At 51.4% G+C, this 21,393-nt stretch overlaps 1 protein-coding gene across 1 annotated transcript; it reads right to left on the bottom strand.

Moving 5' to 3' along the window:
• Window positions 1-1,080: 1,080 nt before the first annotated feature.
• VSX2 (visual system homeobox 2) lies at window positions 1,081-21,085 on the bottom strand. The gene is made up of 5 exons (XM_035539924.1): window positions 20,650-21,085; window positions 19,566-19,650; window positions 16,742-16,865; window positions 2,234-2,414; window positions 1,081-1,397 (listed from the first exon to the last, which is right to left on the bottom strand). The coding sequence occupies exons 1-5, from the start codon at window positions 21,083-21,085 to the stop codon at window positions 1,081-1,083; spliced, it is 1,143 nt and encodes a 380-aa protein (XP_035395817.1).
• Window positions 21,086-21,393: the final 308 nt, after the last annotated feature.

Below are 21,393 nucleotides of genomic sequence, written 5' to 3'. Positions count from 1 at the left end.
CAGCCTGACCAGGATGGAAGGGCAATGTTAACATGGGGCACTGCAAAAAACAGCGGGTTTGGCTGTGTGGGTCTGTGTGTGTGCACGTGTGGGGTCAGCGAGGAGACGTATGTACACATTACAGCATGTGTCAGGGGCATATCTGCATGGCTGTAGTTCCCTTTAGCGCTCAGAGGGCAAGCGGGGCAAATTCAATTCCATAAATAAGTTTGGCAAATTAGGTTCTATCTCCTAGAATAATTTAAGTGGTAAATGTTTTCCCTGGCATTCAACTTCTCTGCAATGGAGGCTCTGGCCTTTGGGATACAGACACACCTAGCCGTCTCTGCCAGCCTTGCGGGAGCAGCCTGCCCCAAGCCTGTTTTACAGCCAGGGCTGCAGGCCTTGCTGTGCAGAGAGGTAGAAGCTGCAGAGATGGTGCCTGGCCCTGCAGCCCAAGGGATGCTGAGCTAAATAGTGTGGCACCGGCCTCTAGCGCCTACCACCATGATGGCTTCAGCCCCTGAGCATGTGTGGAGGAGATGGCGGCGTGGGCCGGGGTGACCTGGAGGTGCGAGGTGGGAACGTGACATCATGTCTGTGGGCAAAGCTTGTGTCTCCCCTCATAAAGGAGGCAAAAACGAACCACACCAAACTCACAGCCCGCAGTGCTGGGTCAGGAGAGACGTGCGGCGGAGGCTCGCCATTTCATGCCAACAGGGCCGCAGGCTCGTCCTGCCGAAGGCAGGGCTGGGGCAGCGGGTGATGGCTGGGGCATGGGGCACAGCAGCAACACGGGGCAGGAGGAGGAGGTGAGCCAGGCTGAGCCAGCCTGGAGGGGGCTGGATGGGGCCTGGGGCCGGAGCCACAGTCCCCCCTGGGGTGGCGATGGAGATGAGGAAGGGGCAGGGGTGAGGGAGGCCCTGTGGGCAGAGGAGCGAGGGGCAGGGCTGCGCTCCAGGGGAGTGACCCTTGGGGCTGCCCCATGCACAGAGGCCGAGCCCCATGCCCCAGGAGGGGGCTGCAGGGGCCACCTGGCCAGCTTCAGCCCCTGGAGGACACAGTGTCTGTCGGGGCTGTCTCCTGCTGCCTCTGCCCCCCCTAGATCAGCTGCTCCTCCTTCTGCGACACGCTGGACTTCTCCGTCTGCCTCTCGTCCTCCGCTGCCTCCTCCCCTTTCTCTGGCTTCCTGGGGGTGTCCCCAGCGATGGTCCCCAGGACTTTGGTGCTGTGCTCCTGAGCTTTAGCCCTGAGGGCGGCAATGCTGTTTTCTCTCAGTTCCTCCTGGGAAATGGCGGTTTTGGGATCTGGGCCCCTCTCTTCCTTGTCACCCTTGTCAAGCTTGGGCAGGGCCTGGCGCTCCACCTCCGTCTTCCTCCCCGCCTCAGCCGCTGCTTCCAGAGACTTTTTGTGCATCCCTAAAAAGAATTGTTGGTATTCGGGTTTAGAAAAGCGCCTGGGCATGGGAAAGCCATCTTGAACTGAAAACAGCAAAGATAAAGAGAGGCCAGAATTAAGGAAAAGCAGAAACCCTTGCTACAAACAGCAGTCATGGCGAGCCGGGTGCTCCGGCCCCGTGCAAGGGCAGCCCCGGCTCTGTGGGGATGAGGGTCTCAGACACAGCAGGTGCCTGCACCCCTGGGGCCATTTGCTCACTGGGACCAGGGAAGGTCTCCTGTTGCCTTTCCCTATCAGTTTGTTCCTCCCACAACCCACCTCCTGCCTCCCCCAGCTTCACACAGACAGGAGGATAGGACAGCCCATCGTTAGGACACCAGAAATCAGTTTTGGGGCAGAATCAGCCTGAAAGGTCAGAAAGCGGGAAGCAAAGAGCAAGAGCATGGCAGGGCAGCCCCACTACATCCACCACCCCTTCTCCACAGGAAACAAAGCAAAAGCAGGCAGTGGTGCAGCTCTCCTGAGTGCTGAGAGCATGAGGACGGACCACAGGGGCCCCCAGGGGAAGGGAAGGGGGGCAATGGTGAGGACAGGGGGCTCCCGGCACCCCACACAGCCTCACAGGGACCCCAGGCAAGGCAGGGCATTCATCCCCTTGCTTGTCCCAGGAGCTCACCCTCTCCCTCCCTGCAGGTCAGGGTCCAAGCACCAGCAGGCATTTGGGGCTAGTTGATGAGTGGTGTCACAGGGCGAGTCCCCCCCATGTTTGATGCTCTCCGCATCAGGTTTCCTCCTCATGGCCCCCCTTCACCTTGACCCCCTCACCACCCACCCGTGAGGGCAGCGGCTCTCTTACCCAGGAGCCAGGGTGCGCAGGACTCCATGATGCCATCCTTGGCCGACTTGAGGATAGACTCGGGCAGCGGGATGGAGTGACGCACCATGGCGCCGTAGAGCCCGTACTCGGCCATCACGCTGCTCCGGCCCCAGCACTTCTCCCGCTTCCTCCACTTGGCCCGGCGGTTCTGGAACCAAACCTGGGGTGGGCGACATGCAGGGATGTGGGTGATGGGAGCAGGAGGTGGGACGGTCCCGTTCCTGCACACACACACGTGCCTGTGCATGGGGATGAAGAAGGGTGCACGTACACCACCCTGAGAGCACGGAGGCTTTTCCCCTATGCAGCAGCTGCCGGGTATTTCTCTCCACACCCTCCCTTGCAGAAGCGACAAGGGCCAAGCCTGCGAGCAGGTCCCACCCCTCCCTGCAGGATGTAATTAATTTGCCATTGCGGTGTCTTTTTCCGATGGCTTTTGGCTCTCGTGCCTGGGATTTTCTTTCATGATTTACCGAGCGCCTGAGCCGCAGCGAGGGGCTGTGCACCACGGTGCCTGCAGGGAGGGCTGGGCCGGGGGGCATGCTCTGGGGAGGGGAGAGAAGGGGGAGCTGAACCGCAAAGCTCGCCCTGAATTCCCAGTTTGAAAAGCCCCTCATCTTCTCAGAAAATTGGCAGAATAATCTCCGAGCTGTGACCTGGGGGGCAGCGAGCAGAGGTGCAGGCAGCAGTGGGGGGGTGCTCGCAGAAATCTATTAGTGCTCGCTCTCTGATTTCCATCCCTCTTGTCTTGCCTGCCCTCCTCCCTCCCCGCATCCCCTCCCTTCCTGCAGAGCAGAGGCATCAGCTTTAGATGAAAAATTGCTCGAGGTCTATTCAGAAGGAGGCAAAGGAAGAGTCAGCCCCAGGGGCAGCCCAGGCCTGATTGAAAAATAAGTTAATTTCAGTTTGAATCGATGGGCCTCAGGCACTGAAATATCACGGGAAATTAAAGCAGCTGGTCCCTGGGGAACCACGCCATTGACCTGCGCTAATTAATGCCATGGAGTTACCAGTCCCCTCTCCGAGAGGCAGCCCCTCCTTCCCCGCGGACACCCCAAACACCTCCTCATTTAACTAATTAGACTCACAGAAAATTGGGTGTTAATTTGTTTAGGATTTTTTTTTCTCCTATTTTTTCCCTCCCTTTCCCGGAAAGTACACGGCAGAATGGAAATGAATGGTGGGGTCTCGCTGGCAGATGGATGCTCGGGGTCACTCCGCAATCTTCTCCGACTTGATTGCTTGATTAGGTCGTTAGCACATTAAAAAAAAAAATTGCTTGCCGTCTGGCGCTGGCCTGATGAGTGGGATGAGGCGGGAATCGCCTGGGTAATTTATCTTTTTATACTGCAAAGAATTTGATTTCAATCTGCAGATATATGGAGGTGCCTTTGACACCTGTTTAACATTACAGAGCTGACAGGTTAACCCTCTCTTGCCTCCACCGCCTACAGCTGTGGGGGAGCACGGGCTGCAGGGGGGAACACTAGGGGGCTTCGGCAGGGCCTGGGACCCCCAGCTCCGCCATGGGGACCACAAGATCAATGCCTCGCTGCAACCTCGCCGCGGAACAAGGTCCCTTTGGTGTAGAGCAAGCTCGCCTCTTCTGCCTGCCGCCCCAGCACTGGTGTGACAGGGACAATCTGTCTCCCCGGGGAGTGGGGACGTGGTTTCTGAGGCTGTGATCCTACCTCTCCTGGCAGAAGACATGCTGTGCACAGCAAAGGGGATGTTACAGCCAGGTTGCTTCCTGAAACATGACATGTCAGCACCTCCTCTGCATGAAAAGCAAACTGACTTACACCTTCCTTCTGTCGATAGGCAATCCCCTGGACCTCTGGTGGCTGTAAATCCAGCCAGAGCAGAGCAAGGACCCTCAGGTGGGCTCAGCGTCCCCTCTCCGACCATTTCTGTGGCCAGACCCAGTGCGGGGTGCCTGCACAATGCATGGGTTAGTGGCAGGGTCTCTCGCTCCAGGCTGTGCGCTCCTCCTGATCTCGGTCTCAGTGCCAGGCTGGCAGAGCCACAGGGGACTGGGTCACTCCCTCTCCATCCGTGTGTCCTCTTGTCACCACTTACCACACCTGGATTTTCAGCCAGGCAAAGCTTTTTCCATCAGTTACCAACTGGGCCACTTTTAAAACAAACTTCAGTCATTTTACCCAGGTGCCTCCTCACTGATATTTTCATCACCTCTCCCTTCTCTCTTCCTCCTGTCTTGAAACCCAAAACATCTTCCCCGATGTCCCATTCCTCTGTCCTCCCCAGATGGGTTTCAGCCATGTCACAGCAGTAGCTTCTCCCACTACTGCCTCTAAACCTGCTATCCCAGAGCATCCCTTTTCCAACAGCACGGACAAACAAATGCAGCCAGCAGCCCAATTTTGACTGGAATTCGTGGGGAAAAAAAAGTCTGTCAAAAAATGCTGATACAATCACATGGAAAAGCTGAGTCTGGCTCTGAGGAAGCGCAATCAGAATTATCTATAGCTTTCTTCTCAATGTTGTATTTAAATCTCATCCACGTAACATGTAAAAATGAGTAAATAAAAATGACATCAACACCTCTGGAAGATCATTCTGAGATTTCCCAAATCGAGTTTTGAGATTTGAGGGGAATTTCCTCATGGTTTTGACTGGAGAGAAAAAAAAAAAAAAAGGAAACTTTGAAATAGCAGAATTTCTAGCATAACAGGAATGAGGAGGGCTACCCAACTTGTTTTGATGCCAGTGCCCATATCTCAACCTCAGGCATGAACTCGTGTGAAACTTGTGGTGCTCAATATTGAATATTCCTGGGGTCAGGACCCAAACCAGCATCTCTACCACCACCCCATCCCAAGTACCTGCAGCCCCCACACTATTATGGATGGGCAATATTATTCTCTGCGGCCTGTTCTTGGGATTTTGCCCTTGTTAAAATGGTTCCATCAGTGGCATGTCCTTCTGGAAAATCTTACTTTTTCTTTGGATTTCTTAACATGTTACCAAAATTTTCCTGTGCCTTGAGTCTGAGAAGAATTAAACAACAGTGTTAGTAGTTCTGGGGTATTTTCAGCAGTGTTGGTGCATCAGTAACAACTTCTGAAAATGCAGCTATTGATTATTGGCATCTCACGTTTCCTTCCTTGACTGGAGATTGTTTCACTTTCATTTACTTGCAGTTTTGGGATTGTGTCTTCTTTGGCTGCAGTTGTCTTTGTTTTCAAATATTTGTTCTACAACTTCACGATGTAAAATTTGGTCTGCCTCAAGGGATGTTTAGGTTTGTCCATGTTTGGACTTGTTCCTTCCCCCCATATGGGTCAGCTCAGCTTTGTGAAAGCTTTGTGAAACACCTTATTTACCACACAGCTTTCTTCTCACTTGCTTTCCTCTGGTTCTCCATGGTACATCACAGGGTATGGTGAAAGGACTGAGTTTACACTTCCACGCTTCATGAGCAGTAGCTGAAACCCATTGCTAATTTCAGACTGCCTTTACTGAAGCACATCTGATGTTTTTGCAAAGCTATCACAGTTTGATGAGCAAAGGTGTCTTTTGGACCAAAAGTCAACAGCTTAAGGTGATTTACATCTTTGTATTACCACAAAAGCACCTCTGTGAAAGATGTGAAGCTTGTTTCAGAATCCCTGTCCTCAGAAACAGAACAGTAAAGAGGGCAGGTCTGTCCTGCTATTCTTTGGTGTTGCAAGGCAATGACCAGAAAACCCAAGAACCAGCCCCTTTAAATACATCAGTTTTCAACATGGAGCTGAATGAGAAGAAGCATTTCTGTGATGTAAAGAAGAAAGAAGTATAAAAAGCATTTGAATTACAGAAGGATGTGCAAAGAAAAGGCACTGCAGGATATTGTACGGTAAGGATGAACGCTAGAGGGAGCGAAGGGGCAGAGATAGCAATGGGTGGAGATGAGCAAGGCATGGAAGGGAAGAGAAGCTGGCCAGGCTCCAGAGGAAGCTAACGGAGTATCTTGAGCAGGAGGGTAAACTGATCAGTGCTTCCTTTTAGATCCTCTCTACCTACACACAGAGTGCTCAGAGGAGCTTCCTCGCCCCAGGTGAAGCCCTCTGTGCCCACTGCTGCTTGAGCTGTGCTGTCGTGGCTTCCAAAATTGGAGTGCCCCCATAACCCTCAGGCTCAGCACTCACGTTCTCTCCTGGTCCAGACATCCAGCCGTGTGTAGCTGGTCAGTACTGAAGATTGCAAGACTCCTCCTTCTTCGCTCCGTTTGCAGTCAGTTTAATTTCTCTGTCTCATCTCTCGTCTTTCCTGTTCTCTTTAGAAAAAGACCTGGCCCTGCTTCCTGCCTGTCCTTCATTAGGCAGGAAAGGGGTGTAATTCACTGATGTAGGAACGGTATTTTCAATGTTCAGTGCTCGTGAAACTTTTATCTCTGCCGATCGCTACCAGCAGTACAGCTGTTCCCATACTGTGACACCATCCCAAAGGAGGCATTTTCTTCACCACAGGACGCACTAGCATCGGGGTTTGGCCCATGTGGGCACACTTGTAGCAAATGCCAGCACCTTCAGCATCATCTTCTGGATGCTTGTTCCACATGCCTGTCCTTCTCCAACCCCTTACCAAAACCAGCAGTACTGGAAAGCCTTACAAATGGGAATGTTTCCAATCCTAATCCTCATCTAATTCTCATCCCCGGTGTCCACTGCCCAAGGCAGTCAATTCTTAGGCACTATGCACCACACCGCAGGGTTACAGCACCTTGGAGTAAAGACTAGGAAGGTTATTCTTGCCAGGCTCCTCCTCTGAATCCCAAATGATGACTGATACTCCTTCGTATTATTGATGGTGCAGAAGAGCAAGTTGTGGTAGGAGGAATCTCTCATTTTGCAAAGGGACATAAGACTCAGTGTGTCCTTGTTATCCGCATTCATCATATTAGTTAGTTTGTTTACCTAATCAGCTCCTGAAACATTGTCTGCTAAAGAATGAAATCTGCCTGAGGCTACCCATGGACCAGGAGTCTCAATCAGCAAAGGGATATTTTAAGGTATCTAGAGTGTGACTCTGTACTGCTTCTGTGCCCAAGCACAACCTAAATTTTTTATTGGTTATGCTCATTTTCTCTCATTTTCTCAGCTTCTGCTTTCCAAGCTGGGGAACACAGCCAGGGGAACTGGTACTGGCTATGGCTGTGTTCTGTCTTTCTATCAACAATGACAAAGAAGTTAACATTCCTTCATTCTTCATCCTTTAAAGGAAAACACCAGGCTACATAATGGTGATTTTTTTGCTTCACCAAATCTCACGTGCTACCTTTGACGTAGTATTCCAGCAGGGCTCTTTCAATTAACGAGCCTGACGGATTGAGTACGAGATGGTCCCGGACCAAGGCAGTGCATGCTGGAAGGAACGTCCACTAGATGGCCACAAGCAAATGCACAGACGCACAGACACGGACACACGGACACACCAGCACGTTCCTTTGCCAGGTCGAGGGTTGCTTTCTCCCTTTCCAATCCAAGCCTCTAAACTGAGAGTAGATAAAGTGAAAACCTCCACTGAAATAAAATAATAAAAACCTCCACTGAAAAAAACAGTGATGTCCTCACCCTTGTACCAGACATGGCCAGGGTCCAATTTGAGGATGTGGGAATGCAAGAAATAACCTTATATCTCCCCCTGGGCATCTCCCCATCCACACTTACATGTTCTGGGGCTTTACAATGAATTGTCATGACAGTGTAAGGCCTGACAGGGTCCCGGGATTTCCTGATTCCCTGCTCTGCAGCTGCTGTCCCAGGAAAGCTTCCTGTCCCCAGGCTGCTGGTGGAGACTGCACCACTCGTGTACGCCTGGCAACAGTTTATTGATGTCTTTTCAAAAGTAATGTCAAAATTATTGGCACTGTTTATGGTGACATCACTTTCTATGGCTGGTGTAAAACGGATATGAAGTTAAATGAGAGTAGTAAAGGTTGCACATGGCCTGAATGGCTGATCACGGGCTCATCATCCCTCCACTTACTGACACTAGGAAAGAACTTTCTGAGCTCGCGTTAGAAAGAGCAGTTCCCACACACGTCATGGCAAGAGCCCTTCCTGGTGATAGCTGGAGTCGTGTCTGACCCACTTGGCCAACAGATCCAGCCAGACAGGCTGAGATGAGCTGTGAGACAGGACTCACCCCTCTTGAGCAAAGAGGCAGTGGTTCGTCCAAGCCTGGGTATCCTCTAAGCTAGGCTAGCACAAGGCACTCTGAACACAGGCTCAGTATGACAACCGCCAACAGTGTGTCTGGCAACACCATGCTGCAGCTCTTGCAAGCCATGCATGCCTCTGAATCCCACTTTGAACGGCACAAAGTGGGCCTGATATAGCTATTTGTTGCACTCTGAGTAATGCAGCTAGAGCTGTAAGTATCTCACCTCACTACAGGCCTCAGTGCATTCTCCAACTGCTGTGACCCTAATCCTCCCATCCCTTGCACAGAGTCAAAGATAAAAATCCAAAGACAAATAAGGGGGTGTAAGGAGGCAAAAATCCCTCGTGACCAGGGAACATGTCTTAATTGTGTCCCCCTGGCAAACCTGAGGTTTTCACCTGGCCTTCCAGTTCATGCAGTAGCATGTTTTCTCACACTTGTTGGAAAGGAAAGGAAAAACATCAGGGGTGTGGATGCAAAATAGACACAGAAAAGCTGGCAAAGGTGCACCCATCATCCCAGTCCACACCAACCCATTTGCCATTGGCACAAGGGGTGATGCTGCACAGAACATCTTCCTACAGGTGCTCACAATGCTGACGGTAAGCTTGACTTCCATTAACCAAGCTGGTATCCTTCCATGGTGTAACCCGATTTTGCCTCATTTTCCCATGCTAAAGCTGCTCTGCACCTCCTCTGGCATAGAGGAAACCTTACTGTGGGTCTTCATAAACATCCATAAGCAATGCTCACTGTGAACATGCGCAGACACATCATGTTGTCACCTCCAGCTTGGAGCTAGGTGAGTCAAGGTATTAAAAGGAGAAATGGCACATCCCCCTTCCTTAGGCCTCTCAAAGGGCACTAAAATCAGAGCCTGGGACATCAGCCTTCCTTGGACACCAGAATTTTTTACATGACACCTCACGGCTCCAGAAGGCTCATGCTCTGGGCACTCACTGCAGCTGTGTCACTGAAGCCTGTAGCTGACCTTGTCACCTTGGGCTAGTGCACAGCACAACGAATGGTGCAACCCACAGGGCTGGCAAAACACAAGCTGCTCGTGGATGCTGCTCCCAGCAGGGCAGCACATCCGAGCTCAGCAGGGCATTCCCAGGCGTGCCCCATGCTTAGGCCACCCAGGGTAAGGTCTCCGAGGCAGGCACCCTCCCCCTGTTGCACACTTAGCCGCTGAAGCCTTGCTCTCAGTCACGGGGTTGCTTCTCCACCAACAACACTGCACACGTATTTACTCACAGCTCGGCCTTTGCTCAGACAGCTGGGAGCCTAACAGAAACCCACAGAAAGAGAAAGTGGGGAGCAAACTGCTCTCACACTGGGCAGACCCTGAGATGAACACCTCTTGCAGCTCCTGGGGTAATGCCACCCCCCAGCAGGCAGAAGAGCACCGCATGCTTTCCCACAGCCTCTGATGGAGGTGCCCTCTGGAAGCTGCCTTGCTGTAGGATATTGTATCAAGCTTGTTCTCCATCTCAGGTCCTCTTTTCTCCTCCTCAGAAGGACCTGCCATCTCCATGCATGCACAGATAAAGGTCATCTGCATGTCTATCGAGGACAAGACTTCTGAGCTGCTTGGTACATGAGGAAGACAGGAGTATTTTTGACGTTTGTTCACAGGCCCATGCAAATTCAGGCTCACAGAACACCCACAAAGAACAACAGTGAAAAAGGCAGAGAGGGTTGTGCTGCCAGAAGAATCAGAAGAACTTGTTGAGATCTATCAGGGTAAACGATAAACACTATACAGAAAAATAGATCCATTAAGAAATAAAGAGAAGAGTAAATTAACTGTGTCTCTAAAGTGCCTCTGTTATTGAACTGTTAAAAAAATCTGTATTCAAAGTCAGGAAAGGAGGAAAACTTTATAATAAAGGGTCATTAAAGGAAAACCTGAATACACAGCCATCAGTTGGTCCCTCTGCCAGGCATCCAAAGGCTGGAGGGGAATTAACTATTGAACTTGCTGGGCTGCCCAATTTATTTTTTTTTTAAATAAGTTGTGAAAAATTGCAGAGGTGTCAGAGGAGAGAAAAGAAAGTTCATCATTTAACGGAGGAGTGAATGCAAGTATTCCTAGCAAAGAGATTGAGGGTAGAGTTTCCAGAAGAGCTTAAGTGACCAAGGTACCACAGTGCCTAATCTAACTCAGAGAACTGTTACTGCTGTTAAGAAAACAGTGGGATAAACATGGGGAAGAGAGCCTGAGTAGTCACAGCTTGGCATTAACCCTGCAGAGCCATTCCTCGTTCTCCCACCCATGATGGAGAAAGTCCTTACAGAGGCACTTCACAGCAGTGGGCTATGGTATATTTTGTTGGGTGCCTGTCTTTCCTCTCAGTGGTTTTTATGTTGTGATAGCCATAATCATCTTGCAAGGAACACAGTAGAAGGTAGCGGACTAGGACACGTAAGGTTGTTTTAGTTTGATTTTCTGTCCCATTTGGAAATTTGGTCTGTAGCTGATGGAACTCAGGGACTGGACACGGAGGGAAAAAGTGGTACCTGGGTTTACCAAGTGTACATACCTCCATGCCTGCAACTCTGCACAAAAAAAAAGGTCTTTTAAATTGCATCCACAGCTCCCGTTCTACCAGGGAAAATCCCACAAGCTGGGCAGGTACCTGCACGGTCTAGCGACAGGCAGGAAAGTCCCCATTTCACAGTAAGCTGAGGAGATGTCTCAGGCCTTCCATTTTCTTTCCCGTCTCATATTTCCCTCTCTCTGCACAAATTCATGCAGTGTAAAACTTTTCAGCTGGTAATCCCTCTGGGAAGGCTTGCACAGAGTGCTGCACTTGCATACCTCCCAGCCCCTCTGTTTACGGCTCTGGTAATTAACTCATAAACGAAGTTCTAGCGCATGGGCTGAAAATGGGCCACAGTTAAAGGGTAATGAAAACACTCCATTACAGAAAGGGCCAAATTAAACAACTCTTAATTGAAAAATGGAAATTAAGATGAATTTAGATCAACTACACGAGCATGATATTGAAGAGGCAGCAAAGTAGATGAACTCCTCACATACCAATTAAAGACATGGAGGCAGAGATGCACCATACGCCACGAGAAACATTCATAATCATATTCTCACCAAGCCAGTAAGTTTGATTAGTTTTATTGCTCTCACTTGTACACTTCCTACATCTCTAAAAGCATAGGGGAAGTTAATGACATTTATCTGGTATCGCACTGCCGTGGCTTGCCCCAGTGCTCAGGAATTATTGAGAAAGGTAGCCAGCACTGGCTCCTCAGCTCTATCGCATGATTAACTTCTTGCATGGCTCTTAAAAAAATAAAATAGGAATAAAGGTATTGAAATGGTTGTCTCTCACACAGGAGCAATTCTTTCATCTTCTCCATCACCTTGGTAATCTACCTCCAACCATCCTACTCACCCTGGTAATTTATCTCCAGTTACATGACTGCCATGAATCTGCTTTGTAGAGAAATGGGTGGGAACCCATTGGCCCTGTGCCTCATTCTGGCACAAGTGTGAGAATAAACCAAAGTTTTAGCAAGAATAGCCTCACCAGTCCTCACCTATTGAGAGTAATTGTGATAGACTGGAACCTCAAAACCTTAGGAAAATCAACAGAAACAGCACTTTGTGCAGCACTAAGAAATGCCTTGGCAGCCATTCCAGGCAGAGACTCAGGAAAGGTCAGTGACCGCATGGAACGATCATCCCCATTCCACACTTATGCTGCGGGATTAGGACTAAAATTCATTCCTTTGCAAAAATAATACTTTTCTGATTGTACTGCAAGCCCTGGCAGCCAGGATCCTCTTTATCAGTGTCATGCATCCAGGAGCTGTGTTTTAAATACTACAACTGGGCAAAGGAGATGCTGGGGCATCTCAGGAGGGTTCCTGTACCCACAGAAAGCTGGAAACAGATGGGAGCAGGAAGAGCCCACAGCAGGCATGGGCAGCAGGGCAGGATTAAGTGACCAGATCCCAGTGCTCCAACAGCACCTGCAGCAATGCTCTTCAGCAAGCTGGGAAAGCGAGAAGCCAGGGCTGCTGAAGCTGCACAGAGCCAGTTCTTCCTTCTCACTTCGTATCGTGTTTCTTGATGGGACTCCATGGGTTCACTACCGGACTCCTGCTCAGTGCAATACAGGTTCTTCACGTCTTTCCAAATTACATTCATCCCTAAATACTGAACATATCTGCACAACTGAAGCAAGCTAAGCCTCTTTTCCTGGAAAAATACTCTTGGTATGAACGTTTCCCTCCAAATAACTGCCCCTCCTGGCTCTTCCATTCCCATTCTGCTTCTAACAGGCTACAGAGTGATACTGACATGTGTTAATCTGATAGCAACCAAAACAATACATTTCCAATTACAGCTTTAGTTGGTTTTCTTTTGTTTTTAGCCAAAATTGACCCCTTAGCTGAGTGACCTCTTGCTGGATACACAGATAATCCCTACTCCCCAAACATGGCACAAACACCTCCATGGCTTTCCTTTTGCTTGCTTGAGAAATTTTAATTGTCCGAAAACACTTCATCCACATAAGCACCATATATTCATTTATCAATTAAAAAAATGTCCTTTTTCGCTATTTTCATTCTATTTTTTTAATTATTATTTTACTTCAAAAGTGAATGCAGTGTCCCCATGATGGCAGTCCAGATTTTATGCTTTGCAAATCCTGATCTGATTAATTGATTCATTTGATCAGTAAGAGACATACTGCAGTGACAAACATACACAGTTATTTCAATAATCCCAAATCAAACTGTTACCGACCTTTAATATTTTATACAGTGGCATTTAAAATTTGGAAATGTCACATATTAATAAATTCAATAGGGATAACTTATCTAAAAATCCACATTACATTTAAGAGTATCTGTTTTGAGAAAGACACTGATTTAAGTCAGGTGTTAGAGTACTTGTCAGCTTGAGGCCATTCTGAACACTTCAAGTTGTCCATTAAGGACATACTTCCCCATAGAAATCTATTTATCCCACCTGCATTTTACAGAATGGCCTGGGTTTATTTTAATAGCAGCACTTCAACTCTTCTGAATATTCTTTTAAATGCGTTGATTAATGTAGTCTTTTTCAAGTACTTTGCAAAATGGCCACAGTGACATTTGGTCTGACTGGTGTCTCACTAGGAAAATTAAATCCTTTTCCCATGTTGCCCAGTGGGAGGATGCTCACGTTCCTTCTAGGTGCAGCCGGCTCAATACAGGGAGAAGATGCATGCAATGCAAAAGAATGCTGCCTTGGAAAAAAAAAAATACATGCTCATCTTCTCTTTAAATGGAAGATTTGAATATTTTTCCTGAATTCAATGTTCTCTCAAACCAATAACTTTCTTGGCCTCTGATGGCTATTTGTAGTGTTCTGCTGAAGGTTTTACACGCAAGCAGTTCCTATATATCATTCTCTCAATTGCACTCTCTGAATTTCACTTTCATATTGAATTTCATAGGTGATTTACTTTCTCTTTGACTACTACCTCCTGAGAAATAATCCCGTGAATGAAAATAAGGGGGAGATATCACTCTTTGGTGTGGATCCTGTGGGAACCCACATGAAATGCTGTGAGAGCCCACAGCATGTGATGTTCACAACAATCTTAGAAAACACTTTCATTAAGGACCAACAAGAGGGAGAGAACAATGCTGAAAGATGGGAGGAAGTACAAGCTACAAAGAAAATGCAAAAATACAGAGCTCCCTTGAGCAGTTATAAACACATGCAAAGAAAAAAAACAAGAACAAGATGACGCGGAATTATAAATATTATGAAGAAGGGAGTAAAGATTAATTGTCAGCTGTCTCTTCCAAGGGGAGAAGTATGTGACATTAAATGATGTTAATAGATTCAAAGCACGATTTACTTCACTCCTGCAGTCCTGCTGTGGAAGTCCCTGCCATGAGATGTTAAAATATTTACATGTGTTCGCAATGCCAGGACACTGTCAAAGTACTTGGTAAATATCACTAGACACTAGCCCTGCTCTCATACTCTTCTCTAACATCCACCTCTCACCAGTGTCTGAGCTGGCTGGGCCATTACTATCCTTGTAAAATGCCATTTGGAACCCAGAATACTGGAGGGAAAAGCCTGAGGAGAAAAAGCTTCCTAAAAAAAGCTTGAAGTGTCAAGTCCCTTAAGACCAGGACTGGCAGACAGGATGGCTTTCAAACCAGAACCTCCACATGTTTAAGAGAATAATGTGTTACTTATGAAGAATGGTTTAAGAAAAGATCTTCACAGCTTGCTTAGGCAATGATGAAAGCCAAGTGATAGCCAGGAGAAGAAAACAGGTGAACAGTTCAGATTTAAAGAGTGCAAGTGCTATAACAAGGGGAAAAACAAGCTCATATAAAGGGAGCTAAGTCAAAAGGAAGACAAGGTGAAACATCAAGAAACATGACCAAAGCTTGGAATCATCTTGTCATGGCTTGTGACACAAAATGAAAGGTATGGACAAGAAGATTTCATAGAGTATGTGGTAAGAGACAGTCTGGTGCTGACCTACTGGGAAGATCAGTGGGAACCGACACTTCTCCCCCATCAGTAGTGCTTGGGACTCTTACATGGTCCTGACACTCACCCTGGCATGATGCTCTGGCTCTCACACAGTAGATGCTACAGAAATCCTGCTGTTTCTCTTGATTTCCCCTTTCATAATGAGGGAAAGTGTCACTCAGGAATGCTTTCTCCTGTGATACTTGTGCCATTAGCAGCACCTGATGTTCAGGACAGCCATATCACAGGGGGCTTCTGCTGTCCAAGTCTGACCTGATCTCTGGGGCTGTCACACTAAATAGCAATCCTAGGTTTAAAAACTCTACAGTAGAGGAAGAGTTGCATTTGCTCATCAGCAAAATGACAGGCAGCACGTCAGAGAGAGCTGAAATGACTTAGCCACTACTTCCCTCCTAAGTCAGATAAGATACTGGCTCTCTGCACTAGGATGCCCCAGATACTGATGCAGTACCTGCAGCGTGCAGCTCTGCCCTCTCTGCCGTAACATCTCCCTCAGCCTTACTGCAGTGAGAGCCAGCTGAAGCTCTTCCTTGAAAAGACCCTTTACAGGAAACCAAAGAATCTTCTTCCCAGCCCAGCATCAGACGGTGGATGCAGGCAACACTCAACTTCTAACAGGTCTCTTCCCTCTCTACTCATCAGGGGTCACTAGTGGAGAAGTGAACCTCCATCCAGCCCACTCCCTCTAGAGGCAAACCATGGGGCCTGTTGCTCAGAGCAAAATCCTAATGTATCCGCTAGGATTTTGGGTGAATGGCCATTGTTTCTGAACTCTGGTGGAAGTCCTCTCAGCACACAGGGTATCTACAAGTGGCTAGGTGAGCAGCAGTGCTGCTAGCACAACGGGATAAGAAGCATAACTTGCTTTTGTTAAATTAGCCATTACATTCCTGTGCCTTTTGCATCAGCCTGGTGGGAGCAGGACATGGGGAGGCAGCAGAAGCTGCTGGGGTCCACCCTTGTGAGCTTCATGTTGGGCCTGTCAAAGCACATTCTGCTTCCCACACTACACAGCCAGTGCAAATCTTCTCCAGCTCTTTGGGCTGTCCTGACTGCTTGCATGCAGGCTGCCACATGCCAGAGGCTGGTGCTGGCACAGCCTCGCTGCTCGGGCTGCTCCTTGCCACTGGAGGATTTGCCATGCAGTGGCAATACTCCACACGGCCTTGTTCTGCCTCCTCAGTGGCACAACAGGACAGGCACATGATTAATGCCCAAACATTAAAAATAATTAAAATGAAAGATCCCCAGAAACCTTCAGGGAAGCTTTGAAGAGGCAAATGCAGTGGACAAGATGGTGCAAACGCCTGCCTGGGACTCACCCCACCGCAGTGCCACCCCCAATGGTGCCAGCTGCCTGCCATGTCCCTGTGCACCCTCCTGTGCCCAAGGAGGTACAGGCGAGCCCTTTCTCACCCATGCTGTCCATCCAGCCCTGGTCTCCAGGAGGCTCTTGTTGCCTTCACCACTAATACCTCAAAACTCTGCAGTCTTTCCTCACACACCAGTTCCCCTTCAGTGATTTAGGATTCCCTCTGCTGCACACACCCCGAATCACCATTACAACACGCCACATGTAACACATGTTGGCAGACAAACACCAAACACAAAGCAGCAAAGAACAGCTGGTCTGGCTGCCCACACATTTAAAGCAGGGAGGGGACAGCCCATGGAGATTTATTCAGATAAATGTGATCCATCCCACGGCACTGCCTTTTCTTCAGGGAAGGATGAATGTGGCCAGGAGGGGCAGGACAAGGAGGGGCGAGAGGTATGGTTACCTGTATCCTGTCTTCTGGCAACTCTGTTTTCATGGCCAACATCTCTCTAGCATACACGTCAGGGTAGTGAGCCTCATTGAAGGCCTTTTCCAGCTCCTCCAGTTGGTAGGATGTGAAGATTGTCCTGAAGGGAGTAAAACTCTTTGATCAAAAAACATAAGAAGCAAAGGAGATGAAGAGTCAGAGAAATGGACACAGATGCTGCAGAAACCTGAGCAACCTGATAATGCGTAGCCTTTCTCCCCACCACCTCCTGTGTTTCTAAGCACAAAAGGTCAGGTGCCAGGGTGAAAGGAGAACCAGAAAATGCCAGAAGACAGCTCTCTGGGCAGTTACAAATCAGCTTCCCCTTCGGGGACCTCCTGCTGGAAGCATCACCCCCCAGCAGCGAGCACCCACGATGGCAGCTGCCCTCCCACCCCAGCCCTACTTCCACCTTTGAGACCCTGGGGGTGTCCCCATCCCTCGCCCCCGACACCAGGACCACAACCAGCCCTGGCCAAGAGCCGCCCCCTCCTCCTGCATCCAGAGGCTTCTTAACTTAACCCTTTGGTTGTGCTGAGATAAATCAGTGTCCGCTCTGCACCCTGTCTCAGAGGGTGTCTCTGAGTCCTTTCCCAGTTGCTTCCCTTAGCCTCTTCCTTAGCCAAAGCCATCCTTCCCCGGAGCCTGGTCCTCGCCTGAATCCTCCAAAGCTTTTTGTCCTCCACTCTACTCCCTCCTGCTTTAATCCAGCCCTTCCCTGAGATGGTGCCCCTCCAGGAGCAGGGCAAACTCCCTTCCTCTGCCTTTACACGGGTTGCACCCAAACCGATATCCCATTAGCTGCTCTCTGCCAGTTTGCATTACCCCATTATCCTCTGGAAATCCTCCTGGACCGCCCTGGGCGGGCAGCAGCCCAGCCCGCCTCGGCACAGCCAGTTCTCAGCTCAGGACAGCCAGATTGAAAAATCAGAAGCTGGAAAGCCGAGACGGATGAAAGCCCTTCTCTGGGGGATGGATGAGAGATCTCACACCGTTTCCACTCCCCCGAGGGTTAAAATTGTTAAAATTCCCACCCTCCAACCCTACTGTATGCAAAATGCAATTTTCAATAAAAACTATCAACAATCCAATGGCAAAAAAATAACAAAACATAGCCAACCATCACCACCACCAAAAAAAAAAAAAAAGAAATCAACAACAATAACAAAACCCTGCAGCCTTTGTTCAAAGTAAATGCCTAAATATATTACCAAACTAAGAAACATGTAAGTCCCAGAAGGGTGAAGGCAAGAGGGAGGAAAAAAGTCATTTTTAAAAATAAGAATTTCAGAAAAGCCATACAATTCTAGAGAGCATAACAGAGCATAAACAGAAAGCCTCAGCAATATTCTCTGCTATTCAGAATCGAAATGATTCTGTCAGATCAATAACATTACTAACAAAAGCAGCATGCAAATGCGAGGGACCTGCCTGCAATCAGATCCTTGTTTAAATTCACTCCTAAATCCATTCTCTTTTCAAACAGTTTTCCTTCAGCTCCAACAAATCTGTGAGCTCTCGGGACAGCAAAGGCACACCAGCTCCTGCATTTTCTCTCCCTGGGACCAGAGGAAAGACGATTCCAATTTTGGTCCAGGTTAGATTTGCCCTGCACCCTCCTGCGAGAAGGGCACCGAAGCCCAGCGAGGCGCACCAGCAGGAGGGTTTTGCCTGACATCCAGCCTAAGTTCCCCCTTCTCAGCCCCTGTCCCCGTTGCAATGCACAACGCGTGCTGCCTTTTGCTGTTTACATCCTGCAGCTATTTGCGGACTATCGGCCTGTCAGCTGCCTCTGTGCTTGGTACAACTAGAGCTCTTAATTATTACAGAATACACAACTACAGATAAATATTACAGGTTTGGTGCTGTCTAGAAATGAAAATTAAACCAAACTGAATTCCATTTCCTCTCATCCATCCCAACCATGACCTGTATACCCGTTCCTGCTGTGCTGTCCCCCAGCCCGGTAAGGAAACGAATCCGGATTGATACCGGAGCACACAAACTTGCGACATTTCCTCAGGAGGAACCCCTGATTTGGGATGTGCCCTCCAGACCAAGCCTCCTGTTGCACGAAAAGCAGGACCCTCCTGGGACAGCCAGCCTCCTTCCACCCCGCATCCCGCTAAGCTTTCACTGGGGCATCTTTTAATCCACCCTTCCTGCATCGTGGTGGGATTGATTTAATTATTCCTAAATCGCCCACGGTGATGGTGCCTGGCCTTCCTTTGTCCTGACTCTCCGGCCACGGCAATGCCAGGACCCAGCACGGGATTTTTCGTTTCCATTTGTAAAGCGTAGGTAATTCAATCCCATTTTAACTGTGGGAGAAGTCAGGCAAAGTGCGTTAGCCAGACTGCTCCGGAGGGGAAAGCAAATCCCCTAACTACCTCCCAGAGTGGATTTTCGTTTCCTTAAACAATTCAGCAGCCTTCTTCAGCTTCGGGAAGCAGACACCCTGCTTCCCGACCATTTAATCTATTGGCAAAACATTTATTTATAAGTAATAAAATGCTTAAATCTTGATCGAAATTGACAGCCCACGGTAAGGTTGCTAGAGGCGGAGCAGGGGCCAGTTTGGGCTATTTAACTGCAGCCAGGGAAACGAAATCAAACGGCACCTGCGGCCGGTTCCCTGCTCCTTACGGCCACGTCCCAGGTCCGATCTATCGCGGAGAAGGAAGAAAAAGAAAGGAGACCCGGGGGGGAGCCCTGGGCTGCCGGGGCCGGGCAGCTTCGCCCGGCTGCAGCATCCCGCGGCGGTGCCCGGTGCTGCCGGTGCCGGCGGCCCCTCGCTTACCTGTGCCGCCTCTTCTTTCGTTTCTTGCTCTGGCTGAGGGAGGATTTGGACGTTTTTCGGTCGCTGGAGGAGACATCTTCGGAATCTGCGGAGAGAAGGGCAGCGGCCGTGGGCTGAGGCTCCCTCCCCGCCGGGCCCCCGCCGGCCGGCCCGGGCCCGGCGGCTCCGGCCGAGGATTTCGTTGCGATCGAGCCGCGGACGGGGCCCCGCAGCCGGGCGCTGCCTCCAGCCCGGCCCCGCCGCTGGTCCCGAGCCGGGGGCTCCGGGAGCTCGTCCCCTGCCGGGGGACGGCTCCTGGCCGGGACCGGGCTCTCGCTGTCCCTTCTCTGCCCCGGAGTCGTTTGCCGGGGCTGCCGCTGCCGTGAGGCTCGAAGGCGAAGCCCCCGCGGTCTTAACAAAACCGTAGGAAAAAGAAGGAGCCGCGGCCCCCTCCCCGCCCCGGGGCACCCGCTGCCCCCCGCCCCGCTGCGGGGAGCCCGCAGAAACACCGGGGAGGGGAGAAAAGAGAAGGGTTGAGGCAGGTACCGGGAAAAAATAATAAAAATAACCCCGGGCAGAGCCGGCAGCCGGCCGCCGCCGCCCCGCGTCCCCAGGGGTGCCCAGGCCGGGGGGTGCTGCGGACAAGGCGGCGCCGGCAAGGCCCCGAAGGAGCAGCCGGGGGTCGGAACCGGGCCCCCCGTTTCGATGCGAGGAGCGGCGCCCCGCTTGCCGGGACCCCCGGGGATGGGGTCGGGGCCGGGCACCGCCGCCTGGCGCTCCGGGGGGACCCGAGGCGGCCTGGGAGGAGTAGGGCCAGCGGGCAGGGCTGCGGGAGGCTGCCGCCGTCTAGGAAGGGGCTGCCGGGCGGCCCCTAATTCCCCGACAACGAAATGGGGCCGCCGGGACCGCGGTGGGGGCCGCTCAGCCAGGGCTCGGCGCCCCCGGCCCCTCCATCGCAGCGCGGCCGCGGCCCCGGCCGGGGGTGGGTGCGGTGCCCACCTCCCCCGTTCTCTTCCTCCTCCTCCTCGGGGCCGAAACGAAATCGGCGGCCCGCGGCCGGGTGGGGGGTGGGGGGGGAGTCCCCGGGGGCCGGGGCCGTGCCTACCTGAGCTGGCCGTCTGGCTGCTGTCCAGCTGCCCGGGGGCCCGGGCCAGCGGCTGCAGGTGGACGCTCTGGGGGTCGGAGAGCACCTCCAGGAAGGTGGGCTGCGTGTAGAAGCCGGGGATGCCGCCGGCCCCCAGCAGCCCCATGCCCACGCCGCCCACCCCGGCGGGGCTGAGGACGGAGCGGGCCGCCAGCAGGTGCCCGGCGGGCAGCGAGTCCAGGGCGGCCCGCGGGTGCGACGGCGGCTCCTTGTTCAAGCCCAGGATCTCCTGGATGCCGAAACCGGTGCAGCGGGGAGGGGTGGGCCCGGAGCTGGGCTTGGCCCCCGCCGCGGGGGGCGGCGGAGGCGGTGGCGGCGGGGCGGCGGCGGCCGCGCCGTCGGGCTTGGGCTTGCCGGGCAGGCTGGGGGCCAGCGCCGCGCCCGCTTTGCCCGTCATGCTGCGGCCGTCGGTCCCTGGTGCCCGCTCCGGGAATGCCTGGGAGCCCCCGGCTCAGGCCCCTTTTATCCGCCCAGCCGGGAGCCCGAGCGGGGTCAGAGCGGCGCAGCCAATCACAGGGGCCAGCCGCGATTAGGGATGCCAAAAAGCCGGCACCGGCGGCGGAGGGGCCGCTGCCCGGTGGGGCAAGGCCCGGGCCCCGCTTGGCCCCCGGGAGGCCGCGGGGAGGTGGGCTCGGGGGGCGCGGGCACGGGAGCGCGGCTCCGGCCCCGGCCCCCGGGGGAGAGGTGCGCAGCAGGGCCGTGAGG

This window comes from Cygnus atratus, chromosome 5 (assembly GCF_013377495.2).
Source record: "Cygnus atratus isolate AKBS03 ecotype Queensland, Australia chromosome 5, CAtr_DNAZoo_HiC_assembly, whole genome shotgun sequence".
NCBI classification, from domain to species: Eukaryota; Metazoa; Chordata; class Aves; order Anseriformes; family Anatidae; genus Cygnus; species Cygnus atratus.
Note: the sequence above shows the minus strand (reverse complement) of the source record. Positions and strands in the feature narration are given on the sequence as shown.